This window comes from Hippoglossus hippoglossus, chromosome 6, assembly GCF_009819705.1.
Source record: "Hippoglossus hippoglossus isolate fHipHip1 chromosome 6, fHipHip1.pri, whole genome shotgun sequence".
In the NCBI taxonomy this organism is placed as follows: Eukaryota; Metazoa; Chordata; class Actinopteri; order Pleuronectiformes; family Pleuronectidae; genus Hippoglossus; species Hippoglossus hippoglossus.
Window position 1 is genome coordinate 12,274,239 of NC_047156.1, and position 19,483 is coordinate 12,293,721.

The 19,483-nt window shown below is 45.6% G+C and overlaps 1 protein-coding gene across 1 annotated transcript; it reads left to right on the forward strand.

The window, feature by feature from the left end:
• The first annotated feature begins 701 nt into the window (after nucleotides 1–701).
• Nucleotides 702–18,987, forward strand: vwf (von Willebrand factor). The gene is made up of 53 exons (XM_034588411.1): nucleotides 702–808; nucleotides 915–966; nucleotides 1,063–1,206; nucleotides 1,451–1,553; nucleotides 1,666–1,874; nucleotides 2,225–2,346; nucleotides 2,648–2,867; nucleotides 2,950–3,072; nucleotides 3,152–3,263; nucleotides 3,339–3,385; nucleotides 3,492–3,628; nucleotides 3,712–3,850; nucleotides 3,942–4,042; nucleotides 4,140–4,335; nucleotides 4,623–4,838; nucleotides 5,126–5,372; nucleotides 5,450–5,544; nucleotides 6,109–6,260; nucleotides 6,351–6,454; nucleotides 6,537–6,675; nucleotides 6,755–6,889; nucleotides 6,982–7,128; nucleotides 7,215–7,355; nucleotides 8,002–8,100; nucleotides 8,197–8,353; nucleotides 9,006–9,173; nucleotides 9,245–9,380; nucleotides 9,465–9,774; nucleotides 9,945–11,076; nucleotides 11,158–11,262; nucleotides 11,487–11,630; nucleotides 11,710–11,853; nucleotides 11,958–12,122; nucleotides 12,439–12,485; nucleotides 12,581–12,758; nucleotides 12,876–13,117; nucleotides 13,226–13,415; nucleotides 13,508–13,852; nucleotides 13,967–14,205; nucleotides 14,393–14,495; nucleotides 14,633–14,704; nucleotides 15,067–15,171; nucleotides 15,276–15,481; nucleotides 15,649–15,798; nucleotides 15,883–15,999; nucleotides 16,263–16,443; nucleotides 16,728–16,768; nucleotides 16,858–16,974; nucleotides 17,270–17,368; nucleotides 17,971–18,099; nucleotides 18,218–18,257; nucleotides 18,346–18,443; nucleotides 18,689–18,987. The coding sequence occupies exons 1-53, from the start codon at nucleotides 803–805 to the stop codon at nucleotides 18,872–18,874; spliced, it is 8,532 nt and encodes a 2,843-aa protein (XP_034444302.1). The 5' UTR covers nucleotides 702–802; the 3' UTR covers nucleotides 18,875–18,987.
• The last annotated feature ends 496 nt before the right edge of the window (nucleotides 18,988–19,483 follow it).

Sequence of the window (19,483 nt, forward strand, 5' to 3'; positions counted from 1 at the left end):
CTGGTTGATTGATTGATTGATTGATTGATTGATTGATTGACAGCATAACTTTACTCAACATAGCCTCTGTGAGAATATGCAAAGATTCAAAATCATTAGATGCTTTTATTTGGACTCACAAATACAGAGGTTTCAGATGTTAAAGATATACAAGTTTATATTTGATCTATTGTTTCACTGTTTGAATGAGTCAACGTGTTTGAAAGAACAGAGGAGATGTTATTCTCTCCTCCTCTGTTCTTTCTGTTTTAGCTCATCGATGCAGTTTGCACCTGAGAGTGTTGATCCTTACACGTTCCCAGTGTGTGTGTGTGTGTTAATGTGTGCGTGTCCTTTTGGCACATCTTAGTCATGTGTTATTCCATGTGGCACCAGCAACGCACTGTTGTTGCGTGAGATATCTCCAGCAAGTGTGCTTTCCACCAGAATTGTTTGGGTTGGCGCCGACACAGATATGCATGTGTAGACTAATTACTCGGCCAGGCGATCAGTGGGCATATCCTGGTATTGTCCTGCCGGAGCTGTTTGATGGTGTCAGTCTGAGGGCACCGAGTTGTGGACAGAATGATATTCTGCCCTTCTTGACATAACCTGACGAGGGGAGGGACCTTTTTAACGAAAGTCAACAATAGCTGGGGGTGGACACATTCTTTGCTATAAAATAGTTTCCATTGGGGTTGCGTGTAACAGTGTTTCACCGTCTTCTCCATTCCGCCTGTTCGACAAAGAGCATCACATTATACCATCATGCGGATTGTGTCCTTTTTCTTTGCAATTCTGTGAATCACCTGCATCTGGAGCCATGGAGGTAGGGCTGACTGGAGTTTAGAGAGCTGGAGAAGGAGGTGATATTTAGACATCAGAGGATGGTGTCGATGTCAGTTTAGGTGATAATGGAGATGTGTGTGTTTCAGGTGTGTACGAGGAAGTGTTTGCCAGGGATTTGGATTCTCCTGCATCTGACAGGTGAGTGTCACATCAGAGGGGGTGTCCACATTCTTTCTGAGGTTTGCACACAAATCTGAGCTGTTTCATATATATTTGTATATATTGTGTTTCCAGCTTGTGTTGCAGGTCTGACAGGGAGATGTAGTCTGTTCGGGCGACACCACGTTCACACGTTTGATGGAGTTTTGTACGAGTTTCCTGGAGACTGCAGCTACCTACTGGCTGGAGACTGCAACCATCGCTCCTTCACACTACTGGGTGAGTCATAGTCAGACGATTCAATAAAAGAACAAAGCACATTTGAATTCTAATGGTGGCTCATACTGTGCATCGGGCAGGAGTTTGATACTCACTCTGATATAAAATAGTGTATGTACCTTAGACCAATTAAAATAGTTTCAAAGCTTATTTACCCTCATTGTTAATGTTATGAAGTCTCGAAGTACAGACCTGTTTGTTTCAGGCTCTTGTGGTAAAAAAACGACATTTTGTGCATCTGCAGGTGATTTTGTCAATGGCAAAAGAACAGGAGTCACTCTGTATCTGGGAGACGCCTTTGAGTTGCACCTGTCTGTAAATGGCAGGCTCACACAAGGCGAAACAAGGTAATACAATATTTAAGTTGTCGTGCAACAATCATCAGTTATGCTTAAGTTCACTTACGACTTGTTGCAGAAAAAATCCACCAAGATTGATGTGTGTCTCCTTTCTCTGCAGACTGTCTCTGCCCTATGCGTCTCACGCTGTGTTTGTGGGCTCTGAGCTGGGCTTTTATAAGCTCTGGAGTGAGGAGTTTGGCTTCACTGTCACCATTGATAACGCAGCCAACATCGCCCTGGCACTGACCAAGCACCACGCCAACCGCACCTGCGGCCTCTGTGGAAACTTCAACTCTGTACCGGCTGATGAATACACCGCTCAAGAGGGTGGGTACACGTGGGGAAATGGGTTCGAGTCAAACGTCTTTAACTGTGCCTATAAGGGATATGTGAAGAAACTGTAGGAAGGGTCCATTATTACTGGAATTAAGGAAATGATTTGGGTTACCACCAGTCAGCAACAGGAAGAGAAGCAATTTAGAACAGGAAAAGATAACAAGGTAAGAGAAACAGTGGTGGTAGGATGAGATTAAGGAGAAATCTGTCAACTCATTTGTGTGTGTGTGTGTGTGTGTGTGTGTGTGTGTGTGTGTGTGTGTGTGTGTGTGTGTGTGTGTGCGCGCGTGTGCGTGTGTGTGTGTGTATGCGTGTGCGTGTGCGTGTGTGTGTATTTTCAGGATTCCTAACAGAGGACAGTTATGATTTTGCAAATTCGTGGGCAGTGAAGGGAGCCGAGCAGTCCTGTCGACGTGTCTCAAAGCTCAGCAAGTCCTGTAACAACACCAGAGAGACTCCACTGGTGAATATTTTATTTTTTATATTTGCCATCTTTAAACTTACTCACTGAATGCCATACTGCTGATCCACAGTTTTTTTTAAGCTGACGCGATATGACAGGGACAATACAAAGTCGAGAGTTTTATTCAGTCAACAACAATCAAGGTCTTTTTTTAGGTTTAATATTTTAATCAAGCAGGACAGTATTTATAAAGAACGTTTTTCATAATGAAATTCCTCTTTATGTATCTCAATACCTCACATTGTACGTGTGTGTGTGTGTGTGTGTGTGTGCGTGTGTTTCTGTGCATGTGTATGTGTAGATCTTGTCCAGCTGCAGTGTGTTGCAGACCTCCAGTGTTTTCCTACACTGTGCCCACCTGGTCTCTCCTGAGGCCTTCCTGGTACTGTGTCAGGAGGAGGCGTGTCACTGTGACCAGAAGGAGGGCGAAGACTGCTACTGTCCAATCCTGTTGGAGTATGCCCGCACGTGCCACGCCCATGGAATCCTGCTGCGAGGCTGGCAGGAGGAGAGCCAGTGCTGTGAGTGTGTCCGTCAATAAAAGGTCATAGAAACCTAACAAGTTACATCAGTAATCATAATATGTGTTTTTCTCACGAACAGTCCCCAAGTGTCCAATTGGGATGCAGTACAGTGAATGCACCAAGTCCTGCTCCACCAACTGCCACAGTCTCAACATCCAGGAGGTCTGCAAGGAGGAGTGTGTGGACGGCTGTACATGCCCTGGTAACCTCCCGCTCGCTGCACCTCCTCTCGCTCTGTCTCTCTGGTAGCCGTCGTGATGTGGTGTGTACCTGTGTTTCAGTGGGTAAGGTCCTGGACGGCGATCGCTGCGTGGAGGTATCTCAGTGTTCCTGTGTGCATATGGGACGGCATTTCCCTCCAGGATCCACCATCTCCCAGGACTGCAACACCTGGTGAGAAGGGGCACTATGCATGCACCTCACGGACGTTCTTTCAAAATGTTTCTAAAGAGTGTCTCTTTCTTACAGCGTGTGTCGTCACGGTTCTTGGGAATGCACCAACGAAGGCTGCCCTGGTGAGAGAGATCCACGGCATGAGTCGATTTGCACTTTATCCCATTGGTTAATACATTTGCTGTGTTTCTAATATTTTTGTGTTCCGTCTGTTCTGTCTGTGTGTAGGTGAGTGCTTGGTGGTGGGACAGTCGCACTTCAAGACCTTCGACAACAAGTTTTTCACTTTCACTGGCCACTGTCAGTATCTGCTGGCTAGAGACTGCACAGAGAAAGGCTTTTCTGTCATCATTGAGAATGTGCAGGTAATCAGTGTTTCTTGTTTTTAACAGATTTTTTTCTGTCACTTTCCTGCCACTAGCCTTTTTTTAACCTGTCATTGTTTCAGTGTGCAGATGATCAGGATGCTGTGTGCACGCGCTCTGTGACGCTCAGCCTGCCCGCTCTGGAGGACATGACAGTGAAGCTGAAGCACGGCGGAGTTGTCTCCGTCAACAGCATGGACATCCAGACCCCAATGCATCATGGTACGCCATGTTGGTAGATGAGTGGATTAGAGTTACATTCCACATGTGTTGAATTCAACGATTCATTTCCTTGTCTTGTGCAATTTCCCAGGCCGTCTGCATATCCAGAGATCTGTCCAGTCCTCTGTATGGGTCAAGTTCGGAGATGACCTGCGTCTAGACTGGGATGGGCGTGGCCGGGTGCTCTTAAAGGTGCATTATGTTTAAAAGATTAAAAAAAAATTCGGTGACAGTACATGCGTAAAAAAGAGAATCAAACAATTGTACTAAATTCTGTCTACCGCCCCAGCTGGGACCAGGATGGGCGGGCCAGACATGTGGTCTCTGTGGTAACTTCAACGGTAACCAAGGTGACGACTTCTTGACTGGTTCTGGACTGGTGGAGGCAGCTCCTCAGGTTTTCGGCCAGTCTTGGAGGATCAATGGAGACTGTGAATCCGTGCACAAACATGAGATCGATCCATGTGCCACGAACCCCAAAAGAGGTATCCTCACTAAGATGTGCTAGTCAATCCTCAGTGTCTCAGCTTCAGGAGGTGCAGAACGCTGCTGCTCGCATTTCTTTAGATGGACACCGAGTGGAGAGCCCAAATCTCTCCTATTCTTACCTCCCTTCATTGGCTGCCAGATACATTTTTGATTGATTTTAAGATTCTAAGCAACAGAGATATAGTTTTATGATTATTATTATTATTGTTATTACTATTATTACAAAGAGACATGTCATCCAATAAAAATAACCAAACTCTTCTAACCCTCCTACCCCTTTCAGTACGTTTTGCAGAGGAGGCGTGTGCGGTGATAATGTCCGACGTGCTCAGTCCGTGCCACTTTCTGGTGAACCCGGTTCAGTTCCTGCGATTCTGTCGTTACGACGTGTGCGCATGTGTGGACGGCGAGAAGTGTCTCTGCTCTTCTCTGTCTGCCTACGCAGCTGCCTGCGCTGCCAAAGGAGTGCTGCTCAACTGGAGGTCTCCTTCACTCTGTGGTAACTCTCACTCCAAACATTCATATGCACATACACTATATAAGACTGTTTCACTGCAGTTTTAGACAGAACAGAGCTTTGTGGAACAATTAAAAAGTCAGTAATTATCTGGGTAAGGTTTAACTTTAAGTATGTAAAGAGCAGGACGTCAAATCCACATGAAAATCTATTCGTATCATAATGGTTCAAACCTTTTTTCTGTCAAAAAGATGTTTACACATATTCAGATAAAAACTGAACTGAGAACAGATGACTAATCAGGAGCGGGCCTGGTTTGGTTTTGTCAGAGCTGGAGTGCCCTGCAGGCCGAGTGTATGAGGCCTGTGGGAGTGTGTGTGACCGGACGTGCACTGCTCTGTCTGGGGCTGAGGCCGGATGCGAGGGGGAGAGGGTGTGTGAAGAGGGCTGTTTCTGTCCCAGTGGAACCTATCTGAGCGACACTGGAGAATGTGTGACAGCTGACCAGTGCACCTGCCTGCATGACGGACAGCTCTACCAGCCGAATGACGTCTACGCGGATCACAACAGTATCTGGTCAGTGACTGTGTGTGTGTATCTTCAGAAACTAATCTAATTATATGATATTAATTTACCTTTTTTTGTGTGTGTAGCTACTGTGAGAATGGCTCCATGCGCTGTAGCTCCCCTGAAATTAGCAGTTTTCTGTCTGACCTCTTCTACGATGATGACCTGGCACCATCCAGAGGTACAATTAGACTTGACCTATGACCTTTGAATATAAGTTTATATGACTTGTGTTGTCACATCTTTCATTTGATTGACTGTATTTAACTTGAGATTTACCCTTTTACACAGTGAACAACTGGGTCTGTCTTTAGTCTGATTGTCCAAAAAGTTAAATTATTCGCACCACCTACCAAGGCCCATCACTCCCTTTAAACGCAATCAAGCTGCACCAAATTTCCGTCAAACCTCATAGATATTGTTCCCCTAAATATACTTGATTTTCTTCATCGAGATCCATGAATTATTCTCTAGGAAGTAGGTGAAAAGGTCACGAAAACTCTTGCAATGTGAAAGAAAAAGATTGTCCAGATCCACACATAAAACATTGCAATCTGTCCTGGCCCATGTTCGTGGAAATCCGTTTTGTAGTTTTTGCCTGATGCTTTTAATGGAAAGGGACAAAAACATAAGTTTCTTCCCGGAGTTAATAATTTCTTGTGGGCCCCAAATAAGTTTTTCATTGTAGAAATTGAACGATAACTTAATCTAATTCAACTACGACATGTTGTTTTTCTTGATGCAGAGCGGCGGTCAACCCAGTGCCCTCCTCCGTTATTTCGTGCTCAGTGCGATGCTGGACAACAAGGCCTGGAATGTGCCAGGACCTGCCAGAACCTGGACCTGCCCTGTGTCAGCCTCGCCTGCATCCCCGGCTGCCTCTGTCCTCCCGGCACAGTAAGTGGCGTGTTTCCTTTGTGTGTGTGTGTGTGTGTGTGTGTTGTAGATAAAGTACCGAACATCTAAGATGGAGTTGATTGATTTCAGGTGCGTCACCGCAGAGACTGCATTGCACCGGAGCAGTGTCCTTGTTACCATAACAACCGACCCTATACATCAGGACAGGCCATCTCTGTGGACTGCAACACTTGGTAAAACGAATGGCTTTCATGTGTGGGTCTATGATGGCTAATACATGCACTGTGCTGGCTCAACAGTCTTTTGGTTTTGCAGTGTGTGTGAGAACAGGAAGTGGCGCTGCACAGAGAAGGTGTGTGATGGCGTGTGCCGCACGGTGGGGGAGGGGCATTACATCACTTTCGATGGCCACAAGTATTCGTTTCCTGGCCTCTGCCAGTATGTCCTGGTCCAGGTAAGAGATCCAGAAAAAGATTGTTGTTAATATAGATGTAAAATATATATAGTTAATCTCTTAATCTATCATTTATCAGGATATGTGTCATGGAGAAGAGGGTTCATTCAGAGTGCTGGTGGAGAATGAGGCCTGTGGAATTGTGGGACATCGCTGTGCAAAATCTGTCACAGTCTTTTACAATGGAGGATTGATTTTAATGCAACATGGAGAGGTAACAAACTCAGAGACACATGGATGTGGCATACAGTACATTGCATACATGTGAGTGTGACTGTGCCATCACTCGGTCTTTCTCTCATACAGGTGAAGATGAAGAAACCGGTGCTGCAAGGCTCACAGGTGGAGATCGTGAGATCTGGTCAGTTTTACACTCTGCTGCTGGGGAAGCACATTTCCCTCAGCTGGGACAAGGGAACCCGTCTCTTGGTCCACATCTCAGCCACGTACAGGGTACATGTGTATGAAAACACCTTTTGTTTGTACTGTTTGAAACGTTTTTATTCACTTTTTTGTTCCATTCTTTTCATCGTGTGTAGGGCCGGGTGTGCGGTTTGTGTGGTAACTTTGATGGGAACGTCAACAACGACTTGATCAGCAGTAACAATCAGCTCGAGGTCGACTTCTCACACTTTGGAAATTCCTGGAAGGTGGTTCCAAGCTGTGCCGACGTAACACAGGTAAATTCTCAGACATTTAGGGAACTCAGATTCAAGATTCAAGAACTTTATTGTTATTGTGCAAGGATGACGAAATTATAAAAGTACCATTCTCATATCAGTTGTACCTATAAAGATTTAACAGGGAAATATACAAATATCAAAGCAAAAAGATTTTGACAGGAACAAAAAAAGAATATAGTTCTACAATAAAATATAGTAAACACTGGTCGACGTGTGCAAAGAACATACAACAGCAGTAAAGTGGCTGATATAGATAATTATGATATAATATAAATAAGATGGATAATGCACAATGTATTTAAGGTATGATAAATATGATAGTTATTGCACAGTGTTTTAAGGTGACATGATGAATACGATAAATAAAAATGTCACACGATACATTTGATGATATTGCACAGTGGAGGAAAAGTTAAAAATGTCCACAGCTTTAGAGAGGAAGCTATTTAAAAAAATGGGAAATATCATGTGTTCTCTCCTGCCCTGTTTCCAGTTTTAATATTTATGCTGTCATCATAATACAATGGAAGGGTGTGTGTATATATGTTCATATGTGTGTGTGTGTGTGTGTGTGTGTGTGTGTGTGTGTGTGTACATGTCTGTGTACATGTCTGTGTACATGTCTGTGTACATGTCTGTGTAGATACCGATTCCATGCAGCGACAACATTGTCAAGTTAGTAACAGTGGAGCAGTCCTGTCGTGTGATCACAGCTCCCCCCTTTAGAGAATGCAACAGCCAGGTGAGTGTTATTACAGACACACTAGATATCACCATGATCCCATGTGCATTCCTCATACTCTTGGTCTTTTCCTTACCTTTTCCTGTGTGTCTCCAGGTGGATGCAGAGCCGTATGTGGACATGTGCGTGGAGGCAGCGTGCTCCTGCCCGTCAGTGGGCGACTGCGCGTGTTTCTGCGACGTCATCGCGGCCTACGCTCAAGCTTGTTCCGAGAGGGGTGTGGCTATCAGCTGGAGGTCTAATGATCTGTGCCGTGCGTGTGAAGAACTTCTCCATCTTTTGCATCATGTTATTTAACACGTTTGTTGTTCCGCTCACTGAACCGGAAGTTGCCCTATTTTGTCTATGTTGTCTTTGTATTAATTTTTTACTTGTAGCATTATTACATTTTTTTTGCCTGTGTTATCTATTTTTTCATATAAGATGTGATGCGATGTTCTGAAACTCTTCTTTAATGGTAGAAGTAGAAAATTAACTTGTTTTTACTACTAAGAGAGAGACATATTTAGTTAGGTCAAATTACAGTCTTTTTCTATCTGGGCCTTATGTTTACAAATGTTAGTGTGTGTGAATGAATGGTCCTTTCATTTGGAATCGGACCAATACATCTCTTTGCCGGCAGTCACGACACGGCAGCAGTGGCTGTAAGGTAATGTTATGGGGCAACAGCGCCAGTCCACTAATTGGACACATTTTTAGACTTTTTGTTGAGCGACACGTGTGTAATGTTGCCAGACTCTTATCCAGAATAACAGCAAAAAATCTTTTTTAGTGGACATTTCGTGACCTGTCAAAGTTGCCCTATATGATTACATTTAAATTCCAGTGGAGGTGATCTACTGGACAGATTCCAAATCATTTATTTACCAGAATTCTGCTTTAATTTGAACCCTTTGTTTCCTTAGCCATGAGCTGTGAGGAGCTGAACCCCAGGAGCCCAGGCCTAGGGGAGGAGTCATGTCAGTGGAGGTATAACACTTGTGGGGCTGCCTGCCCAATCACCTGCCAGCACCCAGATCCCCTCCACTGTTCGCTCTCATGTGTGGAAGGCTGCCATGCTGTCTGCCCCTCAGGTACTACAAATACTCAACACTCACTTTATTGATATATTTGGACACGTTGAAATACAAACGTTTTTTCTCAGGCCAACTACTGGACGAGGTGGCCATGCGCTGTGTGGATCCCTCTCAGTGTCAGGTGTGTATCCATGAGGGTCAGAGAATCTCCCACGGCAACAAGGTCATTCTGAACCATGATGATCCAGACCACTGCAGAATATGGTAACGCTGCATCACAACACTCAGCGTTTTGCAGCACTCGATTCTTTGCACGTTTCCGGGTGTCTGACGTTTCTCTTCTTTCAGTCACTGTGACAACAACACCCTCAGCTGTGAAGATTGCACCTCCCTCACCACGTTTACCACTCCCACACCAACACCAACCTACAGCGCCTTCACGACCCTGCCCTTCACCACCTTAATGCCCGAGGGAACGTGTGACCGCGCCATGGATCTGGCATTCCTATTGGATGGTTCGGAAGCCCTTAGCGAAGAGGAATTTCAGGCAACCAAGGAGTTCATACTGGGAGTGGTGGAACGGTTTCGCATGGGCTCGGCTCACACTCGAGCCACAGTGCTGCTTTACCACTCTGGAGTGAAAACTTATGACCTGCAGGTAGATTCTGAATATTGTACACAAAATAAAGAGTAAATTTGTTTACATATCCACAAGTGTAGAATAATGTGTCATTGGTGCCTGTAGCTCAGAAATAACCTTTTTGCTGGCTCAAAATAAACATGGTTTCCTCATCGTCCTGATTCTCTTTCCATCACATTTGCCTGCAGGTTCAGAAATGGCTCTTTAAGAAGACTGTGCGTGATCTGCGTTACACGGGGGGAGATTCAGCTTTCTTGGATGAGGCTATCAAGTATCTGGTAATCAACATCTATGATAAGAACAAGCGTGAGCATGCTGGCCGTATTGCCATCATCTTGACTGCCAGTGCTAACCCTCGGTCCATGCGCAGCACTGTCAAGATGCTCCGTAGAAAAGCCATCACCACCCTGACAGTGGCGCTGGGTCCTGGGGTAAACATGGGTCAGATCAATGAAATCACAAAGGCCAACCAAGAAAACAGGGCCTACGTGCTGAGCAGCACCGCTGAGCTGCCTGATCGTCTGATGGAGCTGTCAGATTACCTCTGCACCTTGGGGTTGGAGCCTGAGCAGCCGAAACCTCCTGCGCCAAAGCCCACTATGGGTAAAAAACGCCAGCTCACGACCACCACTACCCTGACTCCTGGTCTGCAGCCAAACCCCACACAACAACTCCACAACACCTCTCCATCCACCACATCGGCATCTCCCATTTCTCCTGTCCATGATGTCACGTTTATAGTGGAGGGCTCAGATGCGGTTGGTGAGGGCAACTTTAACAAGTCGCTCCTCTTCCTGACGGAAGTTATTTCACAGCTGACAGAAAAGGAGGAGTTTGTTCGCATCACTGTGATCCAATACTCAGTAACAGTCACTGTGGAGATCAGTCGGTGGGAAATTCGGCGACAGAAGACCCAGCTGCTGCAGCGACTGAGGCAGATTCGTTGGAGGGGTGGAAGCAAGACGAACACAGGCGCAGCCATCTCCACCATCTTCCAGGACATTGCAAGCACCAAGCCGCCACGTGGCCACACCCCTTCTCAGCTCGTATTCCTGGTGACAGAAAACCCCCCCACTGACACGGTGACACGTCCTACACCCAACAGCACCAGCACCACAAAAGTGTATCCTATTGGAGTTGGACCAAAATTGCAAGAGATAGACTTGATGCAGTACAGCTACCCTGACCGTCCGATTATTGTTAGTGACCCCAACAATCTGATGTCCGTGGTTCACCGCGTAGTCAACATCATACACACCACAGTGGTGGCCCAGTCCCCTACACTGGTCCCCCCAACACTCTCCACTCTGCCACCCTCAGGTATGGAAGACAGACGTGTTAATCATTCAGTCGACACGGGGTCCTTAGCTACTGTTTATTTGTGAATATGTTTTTGCACAGTGCCGTGTAAGAAGCCTGTGGATGTGATGTTCCTGCTGAAGGCCGGAAACCAGTTTGAGGACATGAAGACGTTTGTGAAAGCTTTCATCAAGGATGCTGACATAGGTAGGCTCCACCCAGAACCTAAAAGTACTACAACATTTTATTGCATGTCGTTATGTGAGCTGATTCTTACTGTTGTGTAGTATTGTTATTAGTTCCACCTGTCTTCAGTTTTTTATTATGGCCCCAATGCTCTGTTCTATCCATAAGGTACATACAGTATATACTACTACGATCTTCCTCCCCTGCATTGATCCAGTGGTTTAATACCTTGTTTGTGAGTGCAGGTCTGAATGGCACTCAGGTGAGTGTGGTTCAGTATGGAGACACCAACACGGCAGAGCTCACCTGGAAGGAAGAACAGAGCAAATCACAGCTCCTGAACCTGGTTGAGAGCATCCCAAGCAGGACCACCGCTGCCCCCGCACTCGGTATTGCATACACACAAACGCACATTAAAGCAGACACTAATTCACACTTAGTTTAACTGCTAAGTCCGACTCTCTGCAGGGTCCGCGCTGCAGTTTGCCGTGCGGATGTCCATCTCACCAAGCAGTGGTGGAAGAGTGGGCGTCGCCAAGGCCGTGGTGATGCTGGTGACTGACAAATCGAGCGATGATGTCAAAGAAGCAGCTAATGAAGCACTGGTGGCAGGTAAGTGAGCCGCAATTAAGAAATGAACTTTGGATGCCTCAATTCAGAATTCAGTCCTTCACTCTCCTCTGTCAGAGTTCACAGATAAGAGTGTCATCCCTCAGGTGTGTCGGTGTTCCCCGTCGGGGTGGGACAAAGCTATGACAGCCGTGAGCTTGGCATACTCGGGCGCCATGGCAACCAAGACAACACCCTGCATCTGAAAAGCATGGATCAGTTACTGATGTTGCTGACTCTGGACCATGGTTACACAGAGAGGATCTGCAGAGGTGCTTACACAGAATGATACATTTAGATTGTTTTGGCATAACTATTTAAAGGCAAGAAATAATTCTGTCTCTTTTGTTATAGTTTTAACAAAGATATTACATTTTTAACTAGAATGGAAATCAGTAAAGCTCATACCCCCGCTAAGGCCCAAAGTCCCCTTAAAGGTAGGGTTGGTAATCCTGGAAAATCTAGCAAGAGCAGGCAACACCTGCACTACACCTTTTGAATCGTCCTGCTGACAAACAAACAGACAGGTTTGAAACCATAACCTCGATTGATGGCATGAGTAGAGATGTTCTGTGCTTTGTTTCCCAGCTGGTCCACCAGGAATGTGTGTGGATGATAATGGAATTCAGAGAAAGGTGAGTAATGTGTGTTAAGTTTGAAAACCACTTACATCAATGCAGCAACCTTAAACAGTCCTCAGAGCATCTCGATCTGTGTTCGTGTGTTTCAGCCTGGTGAGTCGTGGCTGCTGGAGGACGGCTGCCACTCTGTTCTGTGCCGTCCCAGTGGGGTGGTGACTGTGCAGAATCACAAAGTCAGCTGTGACCGACTGGAGCCACCGGCCTGCAGAAACAACATAACACCCGTCAAAGTCCAGGAGGCCTGCGGCTGCCACTGGGAGTGCCCCTGTATGTGCATCATCAAAATCAGATTTAAAGTTTCTAGCAATCACATTTAACTCATCACACATTGTCCTGACTACTGTGCAAAACCCTCCCTTGCTCCTGCCTGGTGTGTGTTGACAGGCATGTGTATGGGCAGCTCCACCAATCATGTGGTGAGGTTTGACGGCATGGCACTCAGGCTGCACGGGGAGGGCTTGTGCTCCTACACACTTCTCACTGTCAGCAGAAGCCTCGGCGAGGGGTCAGAGGTCAAACTCCACAGCGGACCTTGTCAGGACGCAGGGAATTACAACCAGGTCTGCATGAAAGCAGTGGAAGTGATTCACGGAGCACATAAGCTGCTGCTGAAGGATGATATGACGGTATGTGTGTGTGTGAGTGTTGCTGGTTTGGATACCTGGACTGATATACTGAAATATACACTATTACTATAAAAGTGTGTGTGTGTGTGTGTGTTTTATTTGGAGTAGGCAGTGATTGACCAGGAAGAGCTTGGACTGCCGTGGCGTTTTGGTGGTCTGGAAGTGGTGCGTTACGGCGGAGTGATGCTGGAGCTGAAATCAGACCACGGTTATGTCGTGGCTTTCACACCTCAGAACAACGAGTTCACCATCACGCTGCGGAGTTCCTCCACCACCAGCCACACTGCTGGACTCTGCGGTAACAGAAACAACACCCGATTATACGTTCCCCCTGTTTCTCTTCCTCTTATTTGCTTCCATCACAAGTGCAACACTGTCTCTTTCCTCCAGGTGCCTGTGGGGAGGAACAGGCGAGCGTCCTCTCTTTACGTAATGGCAGTTCAACCGCTGACCTGTTAGCCTTTACCTCAGACTGGACCGTGGCTGCCGATGGCAGTGTGTGTCTGCCTAGGCAGGGAATAGAAAGGTGTGCGCCTGCCGCAGCAATGGGATGTCAGGCCCTGCGCTCAGAGGTGTTTCAGCCGTGCCACGAGCTCGTTCCCGTTCAGGTGTTCCTTGCCAACTGTGAGGAGCAGGCATGCATGGAGTCAGATGTGTGTGAGCTCATTACGCACTATGCACGCCTCTGCAGACAGAGGGGCGTGTGTGTGGACTGGAGGAGACACCACCTCTGCCGTGAGTCTCTTTTTTTCTGATGCACCGAGGTGTAAAGGTTTCAGTTCACGCACGACTGTGGACAAATGTAAAATATGAATATGTACCTAAACTTTTCCCTGTTTTACGTTGTAGCATACCCGTGCCCCAGATCCACGGACTATTACGCATGCCGGACAGGTTGTGTGCAAACATGTGACAACATACAGACATTGCGTGGTGACTGGTCAGTTGCCAGGGGTAACGCGTCATCCTGCATGGACACGCCTACTGAAGGCTGTTTCTGTACTGGAGGGACGATTTTGCATCACGGACAGTGTGTGTCACCAGAGGCCTGCAGGCAGTGTGTCGACCACGGTGGACGCACGTATACGGTGAGACACATGACAAGACAAGAACAATATGACTGAATGTGTGAGGGAATAATGCAAATGTCTTAATGACAGAAAAACACATGATAACAGAGCAAAGAAAGTGTGCACTATTAAAGTGTGCTGTGAGCGCCCCCTGGTGTTTAATGTAACCAATAAAAATGAATATGGTTTTCTTTTGTTTTTACAGTATATGCAAAGTTGGGTACCAGATGAGAACCCATGTTTGATTTGCATGTGTTTGGACCAACAACACATCAACTGCACTGCCCGGCCCTGCAATGACGTCAGAAGTAATCACCCGTCCTCTTATTATTGTTTTTACTCATAGTGTCTGTTTTTGTGGTTTTGCAAAGCCTGAATTATTTGCTTTGTGGATTTAAACATCACACCTTTCAAATGAGTTGTCCGTGTGTGTGTCTGTGTGCAGATCCAGTGTGTGGAGCCTGTGAGATCCTGAAGGAGAAGAGAGGTTCGAAGTGCTGCCCAGAATACGAGTGTGGTAAGTAAACAAGTCATTGCTGGACTTTCTGAGATTTTATTCGGCACCTCCAGATGGACACACAACACATCAAGTACATGAAATGCAGAAATGAGCAAAGTGCGTGTGTGAAACTACGTCAATCCCAGAAGAGAGGGTGGAAGTCTGGCGCTGAAACCTCACAGCTTTGATGCTACAAATTTAGACTCTGTTTAAGTCCGAGATCATTTATTTGCAATAGACAAATTAACTTGTAGTAAAAAAAGACCTGTGCTACCTCGACAGTGAAGGAAATATATTGGCACGATACTGTATAAGCAGTTTCCTATGCTCTGTTTTCATCATGCACATCCACAAAAGACCTTATCACTCTGACTTTTCAGTGTGTGATCGAGAGAAGTGTGACCCGCCTGAAGTGCCGCGCTGTGAGGATGGGCAGACTGTGGTTCTGATAAACCCCGGGGAATGTCAGCCCATACATAAATGTGGTAGGCTGTCAACTCACCCTCCATTATACAGACTCTGTAAAAGAGAGAGCTCATCCATGTTAACTCTCTTAGATATGATGCTTCAAAACTCTTTTCTGTGTCAGTCTGCAAAAAGGAAGAGTGCCCTATCCGAGCCCCCCCGACTTGTCCCTCACATCGCCAGCTCTCAGTGAAAAAGACAACGTGCTGTGATGCGTTTGAATGTGCGTGCAGCTGCCATAACTCCACACACACCTGCACCCCCGGGTTCATCACATCCTCCTCAACCAACGACTGTGGCTGCACAGAGACCAGCTGCCTGCCTGACAAGGTGAGTGCATGTGTGTGTGTGTGTGTGTGTGTGTGTGTGCGTGTGCGTGTGCGTGTGTGTGTGCGTGTGCGTGTGTGTGTTTGGGTTCAACTTTCAGTGCATTCGTTTCCATTTCTGTGCTGTTACTGTTTAACACTGTCCTGTTTTCTTGTTGTGTGTCTCTGCAGGTGTGTGTGGTCGGTGGGGTGATTCACCCACTGGGCAGTGGATGGGACGACGGATGTGAGAAGTGCAGTTGCACCCAGCTGCAGGACAAAGAGACATCTCTGCACATCCATCAGTGTACTTCGCCTCTCTGCGATCGGACATGCCCTTGGGTAAGACACACACACACACACCAAACGAGGCTGCATTATGTTTCTAGCTACCATTAATTATTACATATTTGTTGTACATTCAAGGGCTCAGCATACACTTCATCACAAGGAGCGTGCTGTGGGAAGTGCTCACCAAGCAGCTGTGTGGAGTCAGGGGGAACGATGCGAGGAGACACACTAATCCGGGGAAGACTCAGAAGTGTATGTGTACAGATGAATCGTACTTATACAAATAATAAATGCATAGAATTGTTAATTTCCTGTTGGGGTTAAAGGCAGTTATTGTAATACCCTACATGGCAAAGCTCATTAAAATAATACTTTATACAAGTTATGACATATTAGAAGTGTTTTTTCATGTGCACCTCGCTCATAATTGCTTTGGATGTAGATTATAAGGGGAAAAAATCTAAACATCCATTGATTTTATTGGTGAGTCTAATCTCACCTGTGTCTTTTTATAGGTGGGTGAGGTGTGGCAGTCCCCACATGATAAATGTGTGTTAAATCAGTGTGTGAAAAGGAAAGACGACGTGTTTGTCTCCGCCACCAACGTCAGCTGCTCCGTCATGGACACTCCGTCCTGCCCGCTGGGAACCGAGTTACGCTGCGACACCCAGGACTGTTGCCCCCGCTGCCACTGTGGTAAACACACATGCATACGAAGATCACACACACACACACACACACACACACACACACACACACACACACACACACACACAGGGGTGGAAAACACAGCTGCAGCCATATAATCTGGTACAGCAAGATGGTTTTATGAGTCAGAAGTTGCAGTTACAGTATCCGTCCAGCTGGGGGCTCTCTCACCTTGTTTTGTCTATTACCCTGAATATGACCTGATAATGCCTTGGGTTTATTTTCCTTTTTTAATAAATGGCAATAAAGTATTTGTGCTTTTCTTTCTACAGCTCCCATGGACGCCTGTGTCCTCAACAACACTGTGATAGGAGTAAGTCATGCAGAAAGCAGGACCCTCATATTGAAACAATTTGAATAGTACTTTCAGTCATCCATCTTGATCTGTGTGTGTTTGTGCAGGCAGGGGAGAGCCTGATGGTGGATGTGTGTACACACTGTGACTGTACGATAGAGCATGGTGCTATCAATAAATACAGTCTATCCTGCAGACGGTTCAGATGCCCCACTTGCCCCATGGTAACCATCGTTCCCTCGTTATTATTTTTGTATTATCCCCATTATTGTTTATTATCATCATAACTAACCAATAAATTCTAATTTCCATCCTTTTCATCAAATATTCTCTAATCCTCTCATCAAATCTCCTCCCTCTTCATCCTTAAATTTTGACCACATCATTTTCCGAGTTACTCTATTCGCAGAGGTAAATAGTTCATTATTTATAACCATTTATATCTTTGTATTTACAGTAATGTCATTCTGATGTCTTGAAATATGAAATAAAATGTGGTATCAACCGCAACACTTTCAGGGATACACTCTGCAGAAGGAGGAAAATTCTTGCTGTGGCCGCTGTGTTCCCACCGCCTGCTTCCTGCAAAGGCCGGATGGAAAAACGATCGTTGTGGAGGTAGGTGCTTTGTGGTCGGAGCCTCCGGACATCATGTAACACTCAGTTACTGTTGCAAGAAAATATCTTCTTATCATTTAATCCAGACTGGCGAATGCATCATAATATACTCTTCGATATTATAGTTTACTATAAAAACTACTGTGCCATGTCATGATATGCTTTCATTCAAAACATACAAACAATTACCTGTTTTAATGTTGTGGCTGATTGGTTTGTGCTGCACTTACCTAAACTAAATGTATAGTGTAGTATAGGACAGTACAGTGCAATATACAGTAGTTTAGTATAGTATAGTATAGTGCTATATAGTATAGCATAGTACAGTACTTTATAGTGCATTATGTTATAGTATAGTATAGCACAGTATAGTATAGTGCACTAGAGTATAATACTGTATACTGTAGTATAGTATAGTATGGTATAGTACAGTACCGTATAGAATAGAGTACTATTGTATAGTATAATGTATTATGATGCAGTACAGTATAGAATAGTACAATATAGTATAGAATACACGAATCCAGTACTGTCACCAGTACATCATGGTTTACTGTACTGTACTATAATATTCTATACTATACTATTATCTGTTCCTCCAGGTGAACACCACCAAGGAGGACGGTTGCAGCCTTCATACCTGTGGTGTAAACAGTAAAGGAGATCTTGTCCAGCAGACCAGATTGACCACCTGCCCTCCTTTTAACCGCCAAGCCTGTCTGGATGAGGGGGTACGACGACCACACCAACCGCCCCTGCCGTCCATCTCACAGTGTTCCCACACCCACACCTGAGTGTCTGCCACAAATATTAACAAAGACTTTCTGTGCTGCTCTGTTTGTTTTTCAGGGGAAAGTCAGCCAGATTGGAACGACCTGCTGTGAGATGTGTAAGTTGAGCTGTGGCCTCTGCAAGACCAGACTACTGTGACAAGTCTAGATGCTCTGATTCTAACTAGAGTGTGTGATTATGCAAAGGTACGGAGCCAGAGTGTCGGAGGACAGTGGGAACTCTTAACTTCATCAAAGTGGACGATTGCCAGTCAGAGCAGCAGATAGAATTGCACTACTGTGAGGTGAGAGACTGCACACACATGCACACATGCTGTCACCTCGGGGACTTTATATAGACGCATTAATTTCCTAAAGACTAAAGGCTCATTTAAGAGACCAAGTAAACACGCAGTCATGCACACACATATTTGTACAGATGATTAATAGGTTTTCCCTCGAGGATTAGCAAAGTTCAATCATAACATTGTCCCTCACCATCCCACCCTTTCTCTCTCCCTGTGGTGCTGTCCATCTGTCCGTCCATCAGGGCAAATGCCGCAGCAAGGCCATGTACTCCCTGGAGAGGGCCGCTGTGGAGCAGGAGTGTGTGTGCTGTGCTGCCGTGGAGACAGAGCCCCTCAGAGTACCCGTCCTGTGTGCCAACGGCACTAGAAGCCACCACACTGTCCTGTCAGTCACCGCATGCGACTGTCTGTCCAAACGCTGCACCTAAACAGAGAGAGATTAGACATGCAGATGGTATGTGTGTATCCGAGTTAAATGTACCCGTATAAAACAGCAACACAAGTCACAATAAAACAAACCTGCCAGTTTCTGTGAGCACCACTTTGATTGTCTGTGTTTTGTTGTCATGTGAATATTCCCATTGAAATGGTGTTTTTTTTTTCTAGAGATTGATGTTTGTTGTCTAGATGTTTGAGTTATTTAAAAGAGATGACAGTTTTTCCAGATTTCTGAGATTAGCTATGTAACAATTTAACATTAAAAAAGATCAGTGTTAATAATAATGATAATAATAATAATATGACCTTATTAATCTAGCACCAGGGATGGCACGGTGATGCAGTGGTTAGCACTGTTGTCTCACAGCAAACAAAAGGTTCTAGGTTTGAATCCCAGTTAGGCCGAGGTCTTCCTGTGTGTAGTTTGTAGGTTTTCCATGTCTCTGTGTTTTCTCCAGGTACTCCAGCGTCCTCCCACAGTCCAAAGACATGCAGATTACTGTTCATTTAATTGGAGACTTAAAATTGTCCGTAGGTGTGAATGTGAGCATCACTGGTTGTTTGTCTCAGTAAGCAGCTGATTACAAAAAAATACATAA